The sequence below is a fragment of the Panthera leo genome, chromosome B1 (genome assembly GCF_018350215.1).
Source record: "Panthera leo isolate Ple1 chromosome B1, P.leo_Ple1_pat1.1, whole genome shotgun sequence".
NCBI lineage: Eukaryota > Metazoa > Chordata > Mammalia > Carnivora > Felidae > Panthera > Panthera leo.
The window spans coordinates 43,789,080-43,807,291 of NC_056682.1; the positions used below are offsets into that span (position 1 = coordinate 43,789,080).

The 18,212-nt window shown below is 44.8% G+C and overlaps 1 protein-coding gene across 3 annotated transcripts in view; it reads right to left on the reverse strand.

Annotated features, from left to right (window-relative positions):
• Positions 1-18,212, reverse strand: part of PLEKHA2 (pleckstrin homology domain containing A2) — a 71,239-nt gene that overhangs the window by 33,325 nt on the left and 19,702 nt on the right. For all 3 annotated transcript variants that reach the window (XM_042934803.1, XM_042934802.1, XM_042934801.1), the window contains one exon: positions 10,902-11,065. In XM_042934803.1, coding sequence (XP_042790737.1) covers positions 10,902-11,042 — 141 coding nt within the window. In that variant the 5' untranslated portion in view covers positions 11,043-11,065. The remainder of the gene's footprint in view (positions 1-10,901; positions 11,066-18,212) is intronic.

Below are 18,212 nucleotides of genomic sequence, written 5' to 3' on the forward strand. Positions count from 1 at the left end.
GAGTCAAGTGGAATGTGGTCAGAACATGCACATTTTTTAAATGTTCCCAAGTGATCCCTACACAGGCCCAAGTTTGAGAACAACTGGTCTACATGACAAAATCTAGCCCTTGATTCTGTATTGGAGTATATTTTTCTGTGAGTTTAAGTCTCTTCTTACTAGATTTTAAGCACATTGAGGACATGAGTGGAATCGTATTCCTCTACAGAGCAGACTCCTCAACTTAAAACAAACAAACAAACAAACACCATTTACATGGTGGACAAGTTCCCAAACCAGTCCATAAAAGCCTGCTATACTCAGAGTGCCAAAGGCCTCCCATCCACCACTGGCGAATGACGTTTCTTTGGAATGACTTGTTCATGTTTTGAACTTGGCTGTCACTGAGTTTGCATTTCCCATGACCTTGGGTAGGGTTCCAGAGGGACAACAATAAGGGGCAGGGGGCATAAAAGGATTGAGTCCCAGCTACAAGAGGGTCAAGGGCTTGAGGAGAAGGACGAGAAGCATCGAGATGAGAGCATCTAAGCAGATGCGGAATGGAGACAGGCTGATGGGAAGACTACTATGTGAATCACCTGGGGATATATATATATATATATATATATATATATATATATATATATATTTGTGGGTTTTTTTTTTATTGATTTTGAGAGAGAGAGAGAGAGAGAGAGAGAGAGACGCAGAGGAGACAGGGAGAGAGAATCCCAAGCAGGCTCCATGCTGTCAACACAGTGTCCAAAGTGAGACTCGATCCCATGAACCGTGAGATCATGACCTGAGACAAAAGTCAAGAGTTGAACACTCAACAGACTGATCCACCCAGGTGCCCCAACCTGGGGATGTTTTTAAACAAACTAATACCCATGCCTCATCCTCAGTTTTGGCTGATCTGGGGTAGGGCCCAGGCACCTGTATGTTTCTCAAGCTCCCCACTGATTCCACGGTGCTGCCTGTTTTGAGGACCAATGCTGCACACACTGGCTGGTCCTGCTGACTGTGCGCTGGCAATGTAGCAGCTGGTGAGAGAAAGTCACGCCCAGTGGCAGTGTACAGGGTGACCCTGGCTGCTGCACCAGCAGTAAACAGGGAGGAAGGGAAAGGCGGGGCGGTGGGCAGGGAGACAGAAAGGGGATTCCAGTGCCACATGAGGCTGTCAGCAATTGTGTGTGAGGATGTCTGTTAAGTCAGGAGCATTCTAAATTTTCTGGAACAATGTAGGGCACAGGACAGGTTCCCATTAAATGGTGGACAGTTTTTGTTTTAAGTTTATTTATTTATTGAGAGAGAGAGAAACAGCAGGGGTGGGGCAGAGAGAGAGACAGAGAGAGAGAATCCCAAGCAGGTTCTTTGCCATCAGCACAGAGCCCGATATGGGGCTCAAACCTATGAACCACGAGATCATGACCTGAGCTGAAATCAAGGGTTGGCTGCTTAACCAACTGAGCCATGCAGGCGCTCCGAATGACTGACAAGTTTTTATGACGATACTGCCAACACCTTGCTTTTTGCTCAAGTGTTCTGCCACCAAGGACCTCAAAGAAGCTCCCACTTCCCATGAGTGAAAAGCGTAGAGTTTATTCTTTTCCATTACCAAGGAAGGAGCAGACATGCCCACACAGAGATGTGACACACCTCCTATAGTAAGCCTGTTTTCCAGAAGCAACATTATTTCTTGTTGAAATAGAAAATTTTTACCCGTGTGTCTCCTGCTGCCTTTCCCATCTTCTAATGAGAGTAACAGGGAACACAGAAATGACCAACTATAGAGTCATAAACTCACAGCACAACAACACTAAGGTTCTGGTGATCCCTCATCATTCACCATATGAGTCCTCTAAGGCTCAAGGTGGGGAAATGACTTCCTCAACAAGCAGATAAAGGCAGAGCTTGTAACTCCCAACATCAATCCGATACTCTGGCAAAGCACAACTGGAGGAAGAAAAAAGGAAGCTGATGCATATGTAGAGTCTATTATGCACCAGGCCTGTCGCTAGGTACTCCTACGCATTGCTTCATCCTAGCAATCCCATTTTACAGATGAAGATACTAAGGACTGAGCAGGTGAAGCAACTTGTTCAAGGTCACACACGCACTGAGTAGTCAGGCCAGTACGCAAACCCAACCCTTTCTGATTCTCCAATCTCATGCTCTTTCCTTTGTACCTTGCCACCTCCCGTGAGACAATCCTTCAAATGTACAAGGACCTGCTCATTATCTGAGAGTTGATTATCAATGAAAGGTAAATACAAGAGCAGGACCAGCAGGGTTACACCAAAAGAGGCCCTATATAGTTACCCAAGCTGGGCAGGGCAGGAACTGGTCAAACTGGCTCTTGGCTGCCAAACTCCAAAAGACTGGGGATTCAGAGTAGAAAGGGGGAAAGAGAGAGGCTAGCCATCTTACCTTCTCTCATATCCCTCAGTGGTGCCTAGCAGAACACATTAGGTGGTCAAAAACAGCTTGCTAGTTAACTAGTGGGAGAAGGAGGAAGGGAATGTATGTGGAAATCCCACAACTAGGCCCTGAGCCAACATGGCTGCCCATGGGCTGAAACCACAACTCAAACCACCAGAAGCCAAGGCCAGACACAGACTCTCAGAAAAGAAAGACTTGCCTAGGAAGAGCCATGTGATGGGAACAGAGGGGAAAGCATAATTCCCTCTGCCCCACATTCCACAGCCCTCACCCTAGAATAAGAATAACCAAAAGGAAAGTAACCAAGCTATTCCCAGGGATTAGGTGATCCAGACAGTGGCTTGACCTGTTGCTCTGGTGTCAAATACATCTCCTCCCCTCCACTCTGCAGCTCCACTTCCTGATAACTAACTTGAGGAAGAGTGAAATGTCCATGGCTATTCTCCTCATTCTATAGTTCAAAATACACATTTAATCTTTGCCTTCCAGAAAAGTCAACTCTGTATCATAAATTGCTGTGTTGGTATAATGCTTGCATTCTATTATCTGGATGCCTCTTTTTCACTGACACACATCAGCACCGGCTTCAGCCAGTGGCTGGACTTTATGATTTGTAAGTCTCCTGCCACCACATTCCCAGCCCCTTTATTTCCCTCCCCCAAATCCTGGTGATAGTGACCAAAAGACGTGCACCAAGGCCCTGGCTGTAGATAATCCCCTGGACACATTCAGATTCCAAGACTCCAACTACTGGCCACAAAAATGGTTCTAAAACTAAAACCTTAAACTCAATAAGCCAACCCCCTTCAGGGTGCCTGGATAGTTCAGTGGGTTGAGGGTCCAACTCTTGATTTCGGCTCAGGTCATGATCTCATGTTTCAATGGGTTCAAGCCCCATATTGGGCTCTGCACTGACAGTGTGGAGCCTGCTTGTGATTCACTCTTCCCCCCACCCTCTCTACGTCTCCTGTGCTTGCTCTCTCTCTCTCAAATAAAAACTTTAAAAAATTTTTTAAATTAAAAATAAAAAAAAAAGTAAGCCAACACCTTCACCCCTGTGCTCAAGGCAGCCCCCTCCACACATGCCTCAAATTCAAGAGTCATTTCCCCTCCAGCCTCGAACTGGCCCCGTACCCCACTGCCCCGCATCTGCCCGCGGATCCACACTCTCTCCCAGTCAGCCTGGTCCTAAACCTCCGAATGCTCTCCTTCACCCTTCTGTCAGTCACCAAGCCTGTCATTTTCTTCCTTCACAGGGCCTCTGGATCTGTCCCTTCCTCCCTATTCACCTTGCACCACCACCACTGACATTCCAGGAAACCCTAGAAAAATGTCTCACTGTGAACAAGTAACATCTCGGTGACACTTTAGAGTTTATGCAAGCACTTTCACAAAAATTATTTAATCTTTACGGCAACTATGTCAGAGGGAGATATAATTAATATCATTACCCCTACTTTACAGAGGAGGACAAGAGACTCAAAAACGATCGGTGTTTCCCTAATTGAGGTATACCTCAAAGTGTTCTGTGCTCAGCTGATGTGAACTAAGAAAACGGGCTCGGAAGCAAAATCTAACAGGCAGCTCCCTCCCAAATATACAATTGCCCGCTTTGCCTTAGAGGCATTATTTGAATAAAAATAATAAAATGCCATTCTTTTGTATATAGTTTTATAAATACATAAACATAGATGTATATGATAGATATATTCAAACAAATATTGAAGACTGAAATCTAAAAGCAAAACATTAACAACAATATAACCAAAGACAAATTTTAAGAAAACTTAGAACAGTTTCTTCACGGCTTCACATGGGTAAAACCTCAGCTACATCTCTCAGCTTTCCTCTCTTTTTGTTGCTTGAACTTTAATAACAAGTAGGGCTAACTATTAACACAATTTTCCTCAAGTGCCTCTTGGTTTTCACTTCTTTTTAATTTAGACAAAGTACCATCTTGTTATAAAGAAGAGGAGGATTGTTTTTTAAAAAACCGCATGATTATACTCTAGTATTTTATGTTCATTCTCCAAAAGTCCATGCATAATTTTAATTCTAAAAACATTAATTAAATAGTAATGTTCCCTTAACAGAATTTGCATTTGGGTGAAAGTACAGATCTGTTGCTTGCAATCTTTTAGAATTTTTTTTCCCCAAAGGAATTCTGCATCCTTACTCTAACACAGTATGGACAAAAGCATGCCAGAAATTCTACTTAGCCCATTAAATCATTTGTCTACGTGGAAAGTTAATACACATACCAATAACACAAAACCCATGAATGAAAAACACTTGGCTCAAACAACTGCTGAAGATCTGAAAATTATCATGATGCTTGTTTATACAGAGAGTATCTCTGGATAGACACACAAGAAACTGGTCATGTGGGCTGCCTCTGGCTAGGGAAAGATGTGGCTGGCACAGAGGACTGGAAGGGAGTAACCTGTCACTATATGTGAGCTGTCCTACATTTTGAATTTTGTACCATATGCATGCATTGGCTATTTTTTTTAAGTTCTCTTACCGGTTCTTGGCATTTTGACAGGGTAAAGCATGTGATGCAAAGATCTTTTAAATATTGTTGGATTTTAGCCAAATTTTGCTCAAGGAGGTTTCTGACAGAAAACACAATTTTAAAAAGTAGCAATTTTCACCTAGCCTTTAAGACAACACTAAAGTCGGGGCGCCTAAGTGGCTCAGCCAGTTAAGCATCTAACTTCAGATCATGATCCCGCAGTTGGTGAGTTTGAGACCCGCATTGGGCGCTCTGTGTCAGCATAGAGCCCACCTCAGGTCCTCTGTACCCACCTCTCTCTGCCCCTACCCTACTCATTCTCCCTCTCTCTCTCTCTCTCTCAAAAATAAACATTAAAAAAAGAGACAACATTATTGCTCATTTATATGTTCTATATATTCCTACCACTGTTCTGTATTCTACTAATATATCCAAAAACCCAAAATAGTCAAATAACCATCTTTTTTGTCAACACAGGTGAAACTGCTTGCCACTTTCAATGGAAAGAACTTATTAAAAGTTCTTTAAAAAAAAAAAAAAAGCAAAGGGCTTTCATTGCACCCCAGAGTTACCAGGAGAGATAACAATCTTTCTGAAGGTTATAATGATCCATAATTCATATCACAGCCTTTGCAAAGTAAAAGCATCTGAGTATTTTTCTGTCAACAGAGAAAATACACTTCGCAGAGTACATTTGACAAGAACAACCATCTAGTACAACAGTATTTTCATGCTTCTGTAATTACGTCTTGCAATTACTTAGGCAAGTGGGCATCACGAGGGTGGAACATAAGCGTTGCTGTGCAACTAAAATATAGTTAGTCACTCTGTAGGTCACTGTAATAAAGTAAAGCAGCCCAATTAAGGTATTTCCTCTCCTCTCTCATGATAGAGACCAACATTAAATTAAAATACACGCGCTCATTCCGTAATATCATGGTGACGTTTCAGGGAGATCCAGCCAATGTTTGTTTCTGTTCAAAAATTATTTGTGTACTTAATATTATCAGCGTATCAATTTTTAAAAGCATTAGCCAAATCTGTGGCCATAACCAATAATATTGAAACTTTCTATTTATAGGGGTGCTTTTTAGCAAATGGGTTTCATCCCATATCGGTCTGGTGTCACCACTGCCTGTATTAAAAACTTTACCACATTGAATCCAAATTCTATCGGACATCTGGGGCTGTACTGGGCCCGTGCATGCTGATGCCTAGCGTACCCCTGCCATTCATCCCGTGAGCAGACACGGCTGCTGTGCACACAATGGCCGGCACCTGTAGCTCTGTTTCCGAGGGCAGCCTTCAGGCCTCTGGAGCTGTTTTGCCCACACTGGTAGAGCCAAAACCAGTGACTGTCCAGTGGGGCATGCGAAAGCCCATGTCTCTCGGAGAACTCTGAGGCCTAACCTACAGCGAGCCCCACTGCAGCATCAGGCTGAGGCCTACCCTTTGCCAACTTCTTGGAAGATCTTTGTCTGGCTTCCTCTGCTTCCCTGTCCTGCTTCCCAGCTCTCTTGACAGTTTCCAGAAGAACATTTCCTTAAGAAAGAGCTTGGCACAAATCCTTGTCTTGGTGCCTGACTCCTGGTCTTGGGGTCTCACTCTAACCAGGTGAGCTCACCTTCCTCCTTGGGACAGCCTCTGTCCCCAAATGACTGCTGTTTCCCTCACATAGAATACCTTCCTCTTCCTCTTTGGCTCTGCTTAGGATAGAGTGCATAACAATCAAATGAGAGGGGTGCCTGGGTGGCTCAGTCAGCTAAGCGTCCAACTTCAGCTCAGGTCATGATCTCACGGTTCCTGAGTTTGAGGCTCACTGCTGTCAGCCTGTCAGTGCACAGCCCGCTTCACATCCCTTGTCCCTTCTCCCTCCCCCACTTGCACTCTCCCAGAAATAAATAAATATTGAAAAAAAACCCTATCAAATGAAATAGCATAAGTGAAAACACTTCAAAACCTATAAAATGCCCTGCAAATGGGAATCACTTGTGGTAATAATTCATCTCACCCATCCTTCCATATCTGGATCTAGCACCACCCCCCTCCACGAAGGTGGGGGTCCCACTCTCCCTGCCACATTTTTTTTTAATCGTCCACCTCCTCACCGACAGTGTAAGCTCCATGAGGGAAAAGATGCGGTCTGTGCACTGCTGGAGCCTCAGCATCCCCAGTGGCGTATGGTGCACAGGGCGTGTTTAGCAAACCTGTGTTAAGTTGTGTTGCTAAACTCCAGTAGCTCACTCTACTCTTCGCCCTTCAGGAAACGAAGGGCTGACAGCCATGTTAGAGATCATCTAGAGTACCTACAGCCCAGTGAGCACAGATACCTCACCTAATGTACAAAACCACTCAGTGGCAGAGCCAGAATCTGATCCTTCATCTCGCCTCCCAGACCTGAGAACTTTCCATGTGAGGCTCCACCTTGAGGCCCTACACCTTCCCTGGATGGGCAGACACACCAGAAAACTGCACCCCCTTCCCCTTCAGCCAACCTACTGGCATCTGGGCCATTCAACTCAACACTGTGCCACCTTGTTATAAAGCTGCGCTGAGATTTTTAGCACCACAGTCGTGTGTGATGTTTTCATCTCTCCAGCTAAACCTGAAGCTTCCCGGTGGCAAAGACTTCACTGAATTCAGCTCCCACCTCGTCTCCAGGACCTTGCACAGGGCTGAGCACAGACATCAGTGGGAGGAAGCGGATGCAGGTGAAGAAAGCAGGCACTGGAGCATCTATACCTGGCTCCAACTCCAGCTCTACATTTTAACACCTGTGTGACTCTGAACAAAGTTGCCAAACTTCCTGCTCCTCGTCCAGAGTGATGACGGTCCCTGAGTCCCAGGATTATTAGGAGAACGTAATGAGATAATGTATGTAAAACATTTCACGCTCGGTAAGCATAAGCAGCAGGTAACAGTAATAGTAGCAGCAGCAGTAGGAAAAACAGGCTCCATAACCACCAACTACCAAGTGGCTTCAACAGGCAAAGATCAGAGACATGGGCTGAAAGAATCCCCTGCTTATTAGTGCCTATTAACTAAGATACCTTATCAGGCGTCTCTTTTGCCCTATAAAAATAAGATAGTGAGTGACCGAACGCAGTTCCATGTCTCTCTCCTCAGGGGCAGAGCACCCCCTCCACCCACCCTCTCCGTTTGCTCCTGGGGATCATCTCCAATCCACCCTTCTCCTGACTTCCAGCACTCTGCTTTGTCCGCCTCTGCAGAGTTTCCACTCAATTTAGGCCCAAGGGAAGCCCAACCCCAGGAGAGCAGTGTTGGGCACTCTGCATTTCACAAAGGCCTCCCTTTGGACAGACTCTTCACTTGGCCCTCTTTGGTCTGTTCATCCATTCATTGAGCACACACCTTTATTGAATGCTGGACACTATGGATCAAAACCTAAGCCAGATGAGCTCCCTACCCTAGAGGACCTCCCAGCCCTGAGCGTCCTCTGGCTTCTCTTTCTTAATCAGAGACTGCCTCTAAAGCTTTCCTTCCTCCTAAGCAACATTACGATGATGGTCTCATTATCAGCAATAAAGGCAGAAGAACTGGAGTCAGACTGCCAGGGCTGGAATCTTGGCTCTGAAACTCTTCACTATGTAGCCATGGGCAAATTCTTCCCCTCTCTACCTCACCCACCTCACCTTTACAGTAAGGACAATAATACCTATCAATTAGACTTGTCAGAATAAAATGAAAACCCCATGAAGTCTTTAGAACAGTTCTTGCCACACAGTAATAAATGTTCACTAATACTATTTTACAACTTATAAAAATATCCACTCTCAAATCTAGAATGGCTATTTGGCCATTAACACAATGATGAGCTAAGTCAACAGCTGAAGGAGGAAAATGTTCTAAACTATTGTTCTGAACTATGTCAACAGCAAGACTCTGCTTTTTTAGGCATATGCCAGGCCAGCTGAAATCTCTGCTTCCAGGGAAACTGTAAAGACTCCCCAGCAGTGACCACAAGTTCTATTTGGTAACTCAAACTCAAAGAAGGCTCTAGCACAAAGTGCAGCCGAGAGCTCAGTCAGCAGGGAAGTGCAAGAGGCTGCCCTTGGCAGATGAGGGCTCACCCCAGAGGTCCTAGTAAGGCGGCCCAGGGCAGAGCATTCAAGGTTAGTGTGGGTTCTGGAACCAAGGAACAGTAAAATCAGTGGGCAGTACAGAGCAAGGGAAATCCTGACAACTGGCAATATTTGAAATCTGAGATGGTAACAATGTGGCCTTGAGTGATCTGTCACTGACAGCAAGGCTCTCAGTCTGTGGTTCAGGATATGAAGGAGCATCCAGCTCTCAGGGGCGGTAGCTGGCAACAGTTAAGTCAGGATTCCCCAAGCAAATGAATCTGCATTAAGAACAGTCTTAGCAGGAAGCATGGCGGTAAGCAGGTAGGTCAGGATAAAAATACTTTTGAATTACCTTAGCTAATATGATAGGTGAGTCAGAGAAGGTACACAGAAGGAGAAAAAGAGAAAGGGAATGATAAGACCCAGAGACCATGAGTCACCCTTAGCTCACCCCTGGCATGCCAGGGGCCAAGTCGACCAGCAACAAAGATTTGATCCCAAGCTCCTCCAACAATGCCACTTCCTTTTGCAGTGGCTCTGTTGACCCAGCTAGGGGCACCTGTACAGAACAAAGGCAAGGAAAATGATAGAGTAGGGCCAGAAGGCAAACCTAAGACAAAAACACTATAAGAGGCAAGCATTCCAGGCTAAATCAAGGATGTAAGTGTTCATAGGGTTCATTCTGCACACTCAGCATTTTCAATGAAAGTGATCAACAGAAGGTTATCAGGAATGAGAGGTGACACACGGGGCACAGTTCTATTTAGGGGTTAAGTTTTTTCTGGAGGAGGTGACTAGCAGCAGCTAACCAGAGTATGTTTTCTATATCTACAGCATGTTCTCTCGCCATCAAATCCAGAGGGCAAATGCCAAAGGCCTCTAGAGGGTTAGTCCCTGGATAATAACCTAGAGATTCACAGTAATCTTTTTCCACTGCACATCTTAAAGCACATATCCATCCCTGAACATTCAGACTTTCCCCTTCCCAAGTCTTTGAACCAGAGCCAGATCTCAGCCCCACACTCCTCCCTGCCACAACATGGCTGTGACCCATGAACTTGACATTCAGGGGCCATGCCAATCTTTGGGGACTCATTCCACCAAACTTCCATTGCTCCAGGGAAATGGGAAGGAAAGACCCAACAGCACTCATAGCACCAGAAATAAAAGACTTGAGACTTTTTCTCATACCACTGACAACACCAGGGGCTCCCAAGCCCAGCAATTGAAAGTAGGGGACCCTATCTTTGTGTCTCACTGCCACAAAATGCTAGGCAGGTCACCTAAGTCTGGCCATGTCCTCGATGAAGTCAATTCCAATGTCTGAGACTCAGTTTCTCATCTGTTACCATCAAGAAGCAAAACTAGGTGACCACCAAGGTCATCTCCCACCCAGGATTCTACAACTCCCTGTTGCAAGAGACCAAAGAAGTCCAACGTTTGTTGAGCTCAGGGAACCAGGCCACACTCCCTGCCAGGGAGGGGCCCCAGACTGGAAGAGCAGGAGTGGCCATGAGGCCACAGCCACAACAAGGGAAGTGAAAGAAAGCAAGCCATGCCTTGGAGCCTGAAACAAGCCAGGCCGGCCTCTGCTGAACTTCTGAAGTTTTAAATTCCTGAGCGTAAGAAAAGATACCAGATCTCCAGGATCAGGACAAATGAGCTTCTTCTTCCTCAAACTAGTATCTGGGATGGCTGTGTGTGTGTGTGTGCGTGTGTGTGTGTGTGTGTGTGTGTGTGTGTGTGTTGTAGGGAGTTTCACTCCTTACTGACCACCACTGTGATGCTGCGACAAGAGATGAAGTGCTTGGAGCTAATCCCATGTGTATTCCTCCCAGGCAGTGACAGGCAGCCAGCCACCTTCCCATGCAGCCTCTCACCTGGGGGTTGTCCATGTACCAGAGAAGGCAGTTGGCCTGGGTGTCCAGAATAAAGTACCTCCGCAGAAACTTGCCGCTGTTCTCATTCTCCTCGATGTCCAGAAACCCACAGATTCGGTTCTGTCGATCCACATAAGGCATTCCTGGGCTCTGCTCACATCACCCTGCATGGCAGGAAGAAGGGAGGTGCTGATGAGGAGGGTGAAGGGTGCCCTGCCTCAGGACCTGGAGGACCTTCACTCTGGCTTGACTCACCTCTGTAAGAAGGTAGGCTTCTACATATCAGCCCCTTTCCCCAGAGCAAATGTTCCACCCCAACCAGATCCTGGAAACCTCTATCAATTCTGTTCCATAAGCAGCCATCAAAATTCATTAACATGTCTCAACTAAGTGTCCTGAGGGCCCACTGTGTGCCGAGCAGAGTCTTATGCAACTTTACACATAAAAAGAGGATATAAGCCTAGACTTCGGGTCAGGGGCCTGGGTTCAAATTCCAGTTTTAGCTACTTATGAATTGTGTGACTACAAACTAATCTTTCTGCACCTCAGTTTCTGCACCTGTAAAATGGGGATAATAGTGGTACCTACACCTCATAAGATTTTGGTGAGAATTAAGTGCCCCATGCACATCAAGCATTTTACAAACACTAGGCATTATGATGACCCTTTACAAAGCCCTTGTAAAGTAGGTCATAACCCAATTTTATACACAATGAAACTCAGAAAGGATTTAAGCTCCAATTCAAATACCTGCATAAAACTTTGCCAGGAATGCAGCCACAAAGAGCAAACCCTCCAGCTCCAGGAAGGTACTAAGGAATTAAATCTGAGGGGCTCATGGGGCCTTGTGGCAGGGCCACATCCCTCAGCCCTAGCTTCACTTACTTCACTCTGCTGTTCCCCAAAGGCCACTTATGACTGAAAGAATGAGGAATCAGAAGAAGGCTCCAACCAATGAACACGGTCACAGATTCCAACAAGGCCTCTGATGATGGGAGACAAGCTTTGCCTTCAAGCCGGACTCCCTTCTCCTCATGATTTCCTTCTGACTCTCCAAAGAGCCAAACAAAAGGGCAGGAGCTCTCTTCTCCTCCCCAAAGAGGATGAGCGCCTTCCAACAAGCAGCTACACCCAACCCGGATGCACAGGTGGAACACAAGGGCCAGAAAACGCCATGTGACATTCTGACTTTCAAGAACAAACACCACCCACCACTGGGTCCCGCTTGGCTCTGACAAGCAAACCTCACTATGACCCAAGCCCACCAGGGCCCTAAGCAAAGTGGTGAGCTGGCTGGCTTACAGCCATGCCTGCACCACAACACTGGGTCAGCAAGTAAGCCACCAAGATGCTGCACCCATAGTGGTGCAGGCCCAGGGTAGGCCAGTCCCACATTCCCACAAGATCAGGCTCATTCGAAGGGTAGCTACTGGCAGTGTGGTCTGCTCTCCCTCCCACCCCCACAGGAGGCCCTGCAGTGTGGAGAGGCTGCCCCAAGAAGAAAGTGCCTCCCCCCTCCCCCGACACACACAAGGACACCAATGAACAGTAAATCCTTGATTGCGGGTTAAGATCAGCCCAGATTCCCAATGGGGACAGATGACAGGGGACCCAACGGCCACTTGATGGGTAATGATGGGGGACAAAAGAGTACAGCAGGCAGAGAAACAAGACAAAGATGAAGCAGCACAGCTAAAAGGGAAGAAAAGGAGAAGTAAAAGGGAAGGTGAGAAGATAAAAAGTGGAAAGACGGGGTTTTAAAAGATGGTGGAGGAGAAGGAAGTACAGCAGAAGTGGAGGAAGTGGAAACAGCATTACGTCCGTCACAGGTGCCTGCAGCCAGACCCCTGCTTCCCAGCGCTTTCCCGAGCTGAGCGTCCACCCTGGCTCCCGTTTCACAGTGGGAAGAGCATGAGGTAGGAAAGGGGAAGAGATGGGCTTGAGCCAAGAGTCGGGAACAAGCACCATAGGAGGAATTTCAAGTCTTCTAGCAAACGCTGAGTTAAAGACGGGAGGCGGTGTTGGTTGAGAAGGAGCACAGCCCTGAGACAGGATGCAGTTCCCCACCCCCCAGAGAATCAGGAAAATCGGAGTCCCACGCAGAAAGGCTAGGATGACCCAGGCATCCCGTGCATAGTCCCATGCACAGCTCCTTGAGGGAGCTCACCCAACCCTCAGGAAAACTCAGTAAATTCCCTTGGTGGCAGCCTAGCCACAGAGATAGAATTTCCAGGGGAGGTCAGGACTATTGCCACTCCTGGAACATCTCTAAGAGAAAGCTTATAAACTGCAGTGGGATAACCAAGCCGACTGTCTCTAGCCCCAGTTGGTAAGCACAGCATCCAACTTCATGCGGGCTTTCAAATGTTCCCTTTTCAGCCTACAGGATTCATCAGTGCCAGTCTTTTTGTCAGGTCACAGGCTAGGGAAGGCACTCTTTCTACAATCCTCCAACAGTCTACTTTTGTTGAGGGGCTTCCCATTGACATGATCCATGAGTGGGAGAGGATCCTCATGTGCCAAAAGAAGGATAACAAAAAGGATTCTGGTTATGTCTCCTGGCTATGGTTTTATCGCCAGAAAAAAAAGCTGCTCAGATGTCCTGGGAAGCAGCTGAGTCATGGAGCTCATCGAGAGTGTGGGTGGTGAGGAGAAAGGATGGGCTGCAGGAGAAGCAAGCATCATGTGTAAACGTTGTTATGACTAGCCGACCCACACAGAGGCAACACACTCACAAGATGGCGCACCAGACACAAACCTGAGGTCCTAACCCCCAGTCCTCTGTCAGTTCATTCTGACCCCATTTGTGAATCCTTTGTCAGAACAGCGGCTAAGGTTTGGTACAGGGAGTCTGCAGCTCCCAAACCCCCAATCCCCTCTCCCTACTCTTCAACCTGCCACCACCATCTTGCAAGTCCCCTTGGCTCCTCCTCTTTTTCCTGGAAAGCCCCCCCCCCCCAGTAGAGTAATCTCAGCCACCCCAAGCGCAGCCCCAACAAGTGGGCACTGAGGGGAGAAAAGGAAGTGCTACTAATTGATTCATGAGGGGAGAAAAACACCTTGATGCACATGTACACACAGTCACCCCAAATTCCCCTCCTAAGACCAAGGCAAAGCTTTGTAATGTTCTCTCTCACAACATTTCTCCAATTATATGGTTTTAGCCCATTTTGTGACTCTCTAAAATCACTTGCTATCTTAAATTTCATTTGAATCCAAATTCTCTGGTGTAAACCTACGGGTGGGGGTTGTTTTAGAGGGTGCTTTATCCCAGTAGTTACCCCCAACCCATGTCCTGGGCCCCACACCCTGACAATGACTCTCTCCCCACCTCCTGGGACAACATGCCAAATGTTCTTGCTGGGGTGCAGCACCAGATACCCCTGCCCCGGACTAGCCCTAGTAGCATAATGAAGCCTTTGCTCTAGTAGCATAATGAAACCTAGTACCTTCTGAGCCTCCACAACACAATGGTGACAAAAAGTACAGAATATTTGTAGAGGAAGGGACCTCAATTCCACTCCACTCAGTAGCCTCTTTCCAAAGCACGTCAAACCTCCCTAGAATTTTCCAATTTTTGGTGCAAAACTCAGAGCATAACAATGCTGGAATTTAAAAAAATTCACTCTGGCCAACCATTTTCACTTTTGCAAGCTTTTTCATGCCCCTATCCGCATAATTGGCCTTTTAAAATTTTTAAATTATATCATAAACATGTTCCATGTTGCTACATAGTCTTTATAACAATTGCCTTTAATGGTTGCATAACATTACTGAACTGCATTTACTATAATTTACTTAACCATTTCTCTAGGATCAGACAGATTATACTCAATTTTTGATTATATAAATAATGTTAAAATTCTTATTTTCATGCTTTCTTTCTCCTCTTACATGGAAACAGCATACATAATTTCCAAGCAATAATACGACTAGGTCATAGGTAATGATCCTTTAAAATTCTTGAGACCTATTACAAAGTTACTTCCTAAAAATATTTTCTGTTTACATCACAGTCAGCAATATATCGTTACCATCTCTAGAATCGTATATACATTGGATGTTCTCATTTTAAACTGTTGCTAGTTTTAAATATATAATGATGCCTAGTGAGGCTGAACATTTTTTTCACGTTTGCTTCCTGCTTCATCTTCCTTCCTAGACTTTGTTAAATGCAAATCAAAATTATGTATACATACAATAGTGTGTTCTCTCTGTCTCTCTCACACTCACACACACACACACACACACACACACAATCAAACCAAGTCAAAACATGCCCTCCCATAATCCAAATAACTGAATAATGCATTTTAATGAAAAGTAAAATAGAAAAGAGGCTGGGGTGCCTGGTTGGCTCAGTCAGTTAAGCATCAGACTCTTGATTTTGTCTCAGGTCATGATCTCACAGTTCATGAGTTCAAGCCCTGCATCAGGCTCAGCGCTGACAGTGCAGAGCCTGCTTGGGATTCTCACTCTACCTCTCTCTCTGCCCTTCCCCCACCCAAAGTAAATAAATGTTTTTTTAAAAAAAGAGGAAAATTTTATATGATCCAGATTTCTTCAGTATACAAGTTCCTAAGTATGCACTGCACTTGAAAATATGTTAAATATTTAATTTGTGGTAAAAGTGAGACTGAGCAAAAAGTGAACTGCATGGAGTTACCCATTGATGAGCAACAGAAGATGGGTTAATGTCAAATAAATCAAGATTGCTGGCCAACATTTGCAGTTGACCAAATGAAGCTCATTAGAAGACTCAAGTGCCTTCTACCTTTAGATGAGGTGAAGGGCACTGGGAGATATCTGTCTAAAATATCTCCTTGACTGACCATTTCAATGTCTTACTTTCCATTACTGGAGAATGTTTAATCCAAGAATAAAACTGTCCCCTACGAATTGAGGCAACTGACATATTTATCAGGCTGATTAAAATAAGAGACAGCTGTGACCAACACCCTAAGGAAAAAGAACACACACCAATGGGAGACAGAAGCACTAGCGGGTTAAGAATGTAAAGAGAAGATTGCTTCTGGAAACAAATGTCATCTACTTGAAAAGATTTCTTAGGGCTCTTACACACCCAGGACAAGAGCATGAACTTTTGTGGAAGGCCATTTGGCAATATATAACAAAAGAGCTAAATATGTTCATACCCTTTGACCCAGTGATTCTACTTCTAGGACTGGATCCAAATAAATAAAGATGCAAATAAAGATTAAAATTTGGGGGCACCTGGTGGCTCAGTCAGTTAAGTGTCTGGCTTTGGCTCAGGTCATGATCTCATGGTTCATGAGTTCGAGCCCCTTGTTGGGCTCTGTGCTGACAGCTCAGAGCCTGGAGGCTGCTTTGGATTCTGTGTCTCCCTCTCTCTCTGCACCCCCCACCCCGCTCACTCTGTCTCTCAAAAATAAACATTTTTTTTAAATTTTTAAATAAAAAAATAAACATTAAAAAAAGATTAAAAGATTTTAAATGACAGCTGTAATAGAATTTCTAATAACAACAAGTTGAAAATGCCCTGAATGTCCCAATGATTAGGGGATAATTAAATTAGGGGACATTCACATAAGGAAATGTTACAGAATCATTAAAAAAAACTATGTTTCCAAAGAATTTTAAATAAATCAGGGAGAAACTCATTATACCATAAATTTTTTAAATATATAATATGACTTAGAATATCATCTCGGGTTTGAGTTTCATGAGTTTCATGAGTTTGAGTCCCACGCTATCAGGACACAGCCTGCTTGAGATTCTCCCTCTCTCTCTGCACCTCCCCTGCTCACACTCTCTCTGTCTCTCTCAAACTAAATAAATAAACTTGGGGGAAAAAAAGAATATGATCTCGATCCCCTAAATATTATTTTTGTATTTCTATATTTGGATAGAAAAAGACTGACATATAGACATCAAAATATTGGCAGTTCTTATCTATGGGTTATGGGTGAATTTTATTTACTTCTGTGTATTTTCCAAATCTTCCAAATATTCTACAGGGAATGTGTGCTCCCCTTTATTCAGCAGGTGGGAAAGCTATTTAACTGCACACACACCCTGACCCGAGTGTATACATTTTGAAGCTGAGAATAAATTTGTCAAGTCTCCAGATTCCACAAACAAACAAAACCTTGCCTCAATTATAGCTTTCTTGGGACCTTTTGGTGTTTCAAAGTCTTTTTTTTTTTTTTTAAAGTAAGCTCTACACCCAACATGGGGCTTAAACTCATGACTCTGAGATCAACAGTCACACCAACCAAGCCATCCAGGTGCCCCAAAGTATTAAATCTCATAAAGCACTATGCATCACAATTGCCCAAGAGCCAGGTACCTACCCAGAGGGCTTTGGCACTCTCCAAACTAGCTGGGTTTGGGTTTCTTACCTACTATTGCAACATCCTCTTAGAGAGGCTCATTCTTTCCCCTGCAGGTTTGGTTCCTTACTCTCTGGTCTCCATAAGAGAACCCCCTGTCCTTAAGGCCAACTCAGTATTCACACCCACATGAATAACTATATTCCTCTACTGCTATAGCACCTAAGCCACACCATGCCCAGTGCTCTGGGAAAATGAAGAAGGAACCCTGACAAAGACCCCTAGTGGAATTTTCCTTCTTGAAACTTAGAAGACAGGGCTGACATTTTTTAAATAAATGGCTAAACAGATGAATGAAGAGATGGATAAATAGATTTATGTTTAAAAGAAAAGCTATAGGGGTGCCTGGGTGGCTTAGTCAGTTAAGCATCTGACTCTTCATTTCAACTCAGGTTGGTGAGACTGAGCCCCACACACCAGGCTCCGCACTATCAGCAGTGAACCTGCTTGAGATTCTCTCTCCCACTCTCTCTGCCCCTTCCCCAATCTCTCTCTCAAATAAATAAATTAATTTTTTAAAAAAACTTTTAAAAAAGCTATAGAGCTATCACATCATTAAAGCTGTAATTTGCTCTACTGGATGTCTTATTTTTAAGATCGCTAGTGCAGTTTGGAGATACAGGAAAAAACAGAGTGAAGTAAGGGAGATTCATCTGCTTGACCATCCTGACACTTTCGAAGCAGATAAAAGGGACAGAAAGTGATAATAGAGATAAAAACCTCAAATAGTATCGTCCCCATTATGAAACGACGTCTGACAGTTCAAATATGAAAAAAAACATCAATTTATTTTAGAAATTTGGAGATTTTTTTTCACATCACTTCGCGTTGGCAGCACAGGGAAATTTCAGGGATTTTGCTCCCGAGAAAGTCAGGATGGTGTTTCTCAACATGTGGTGGGGCATATGCAGTAGAACATCTCTTGTCTGGTTACCCT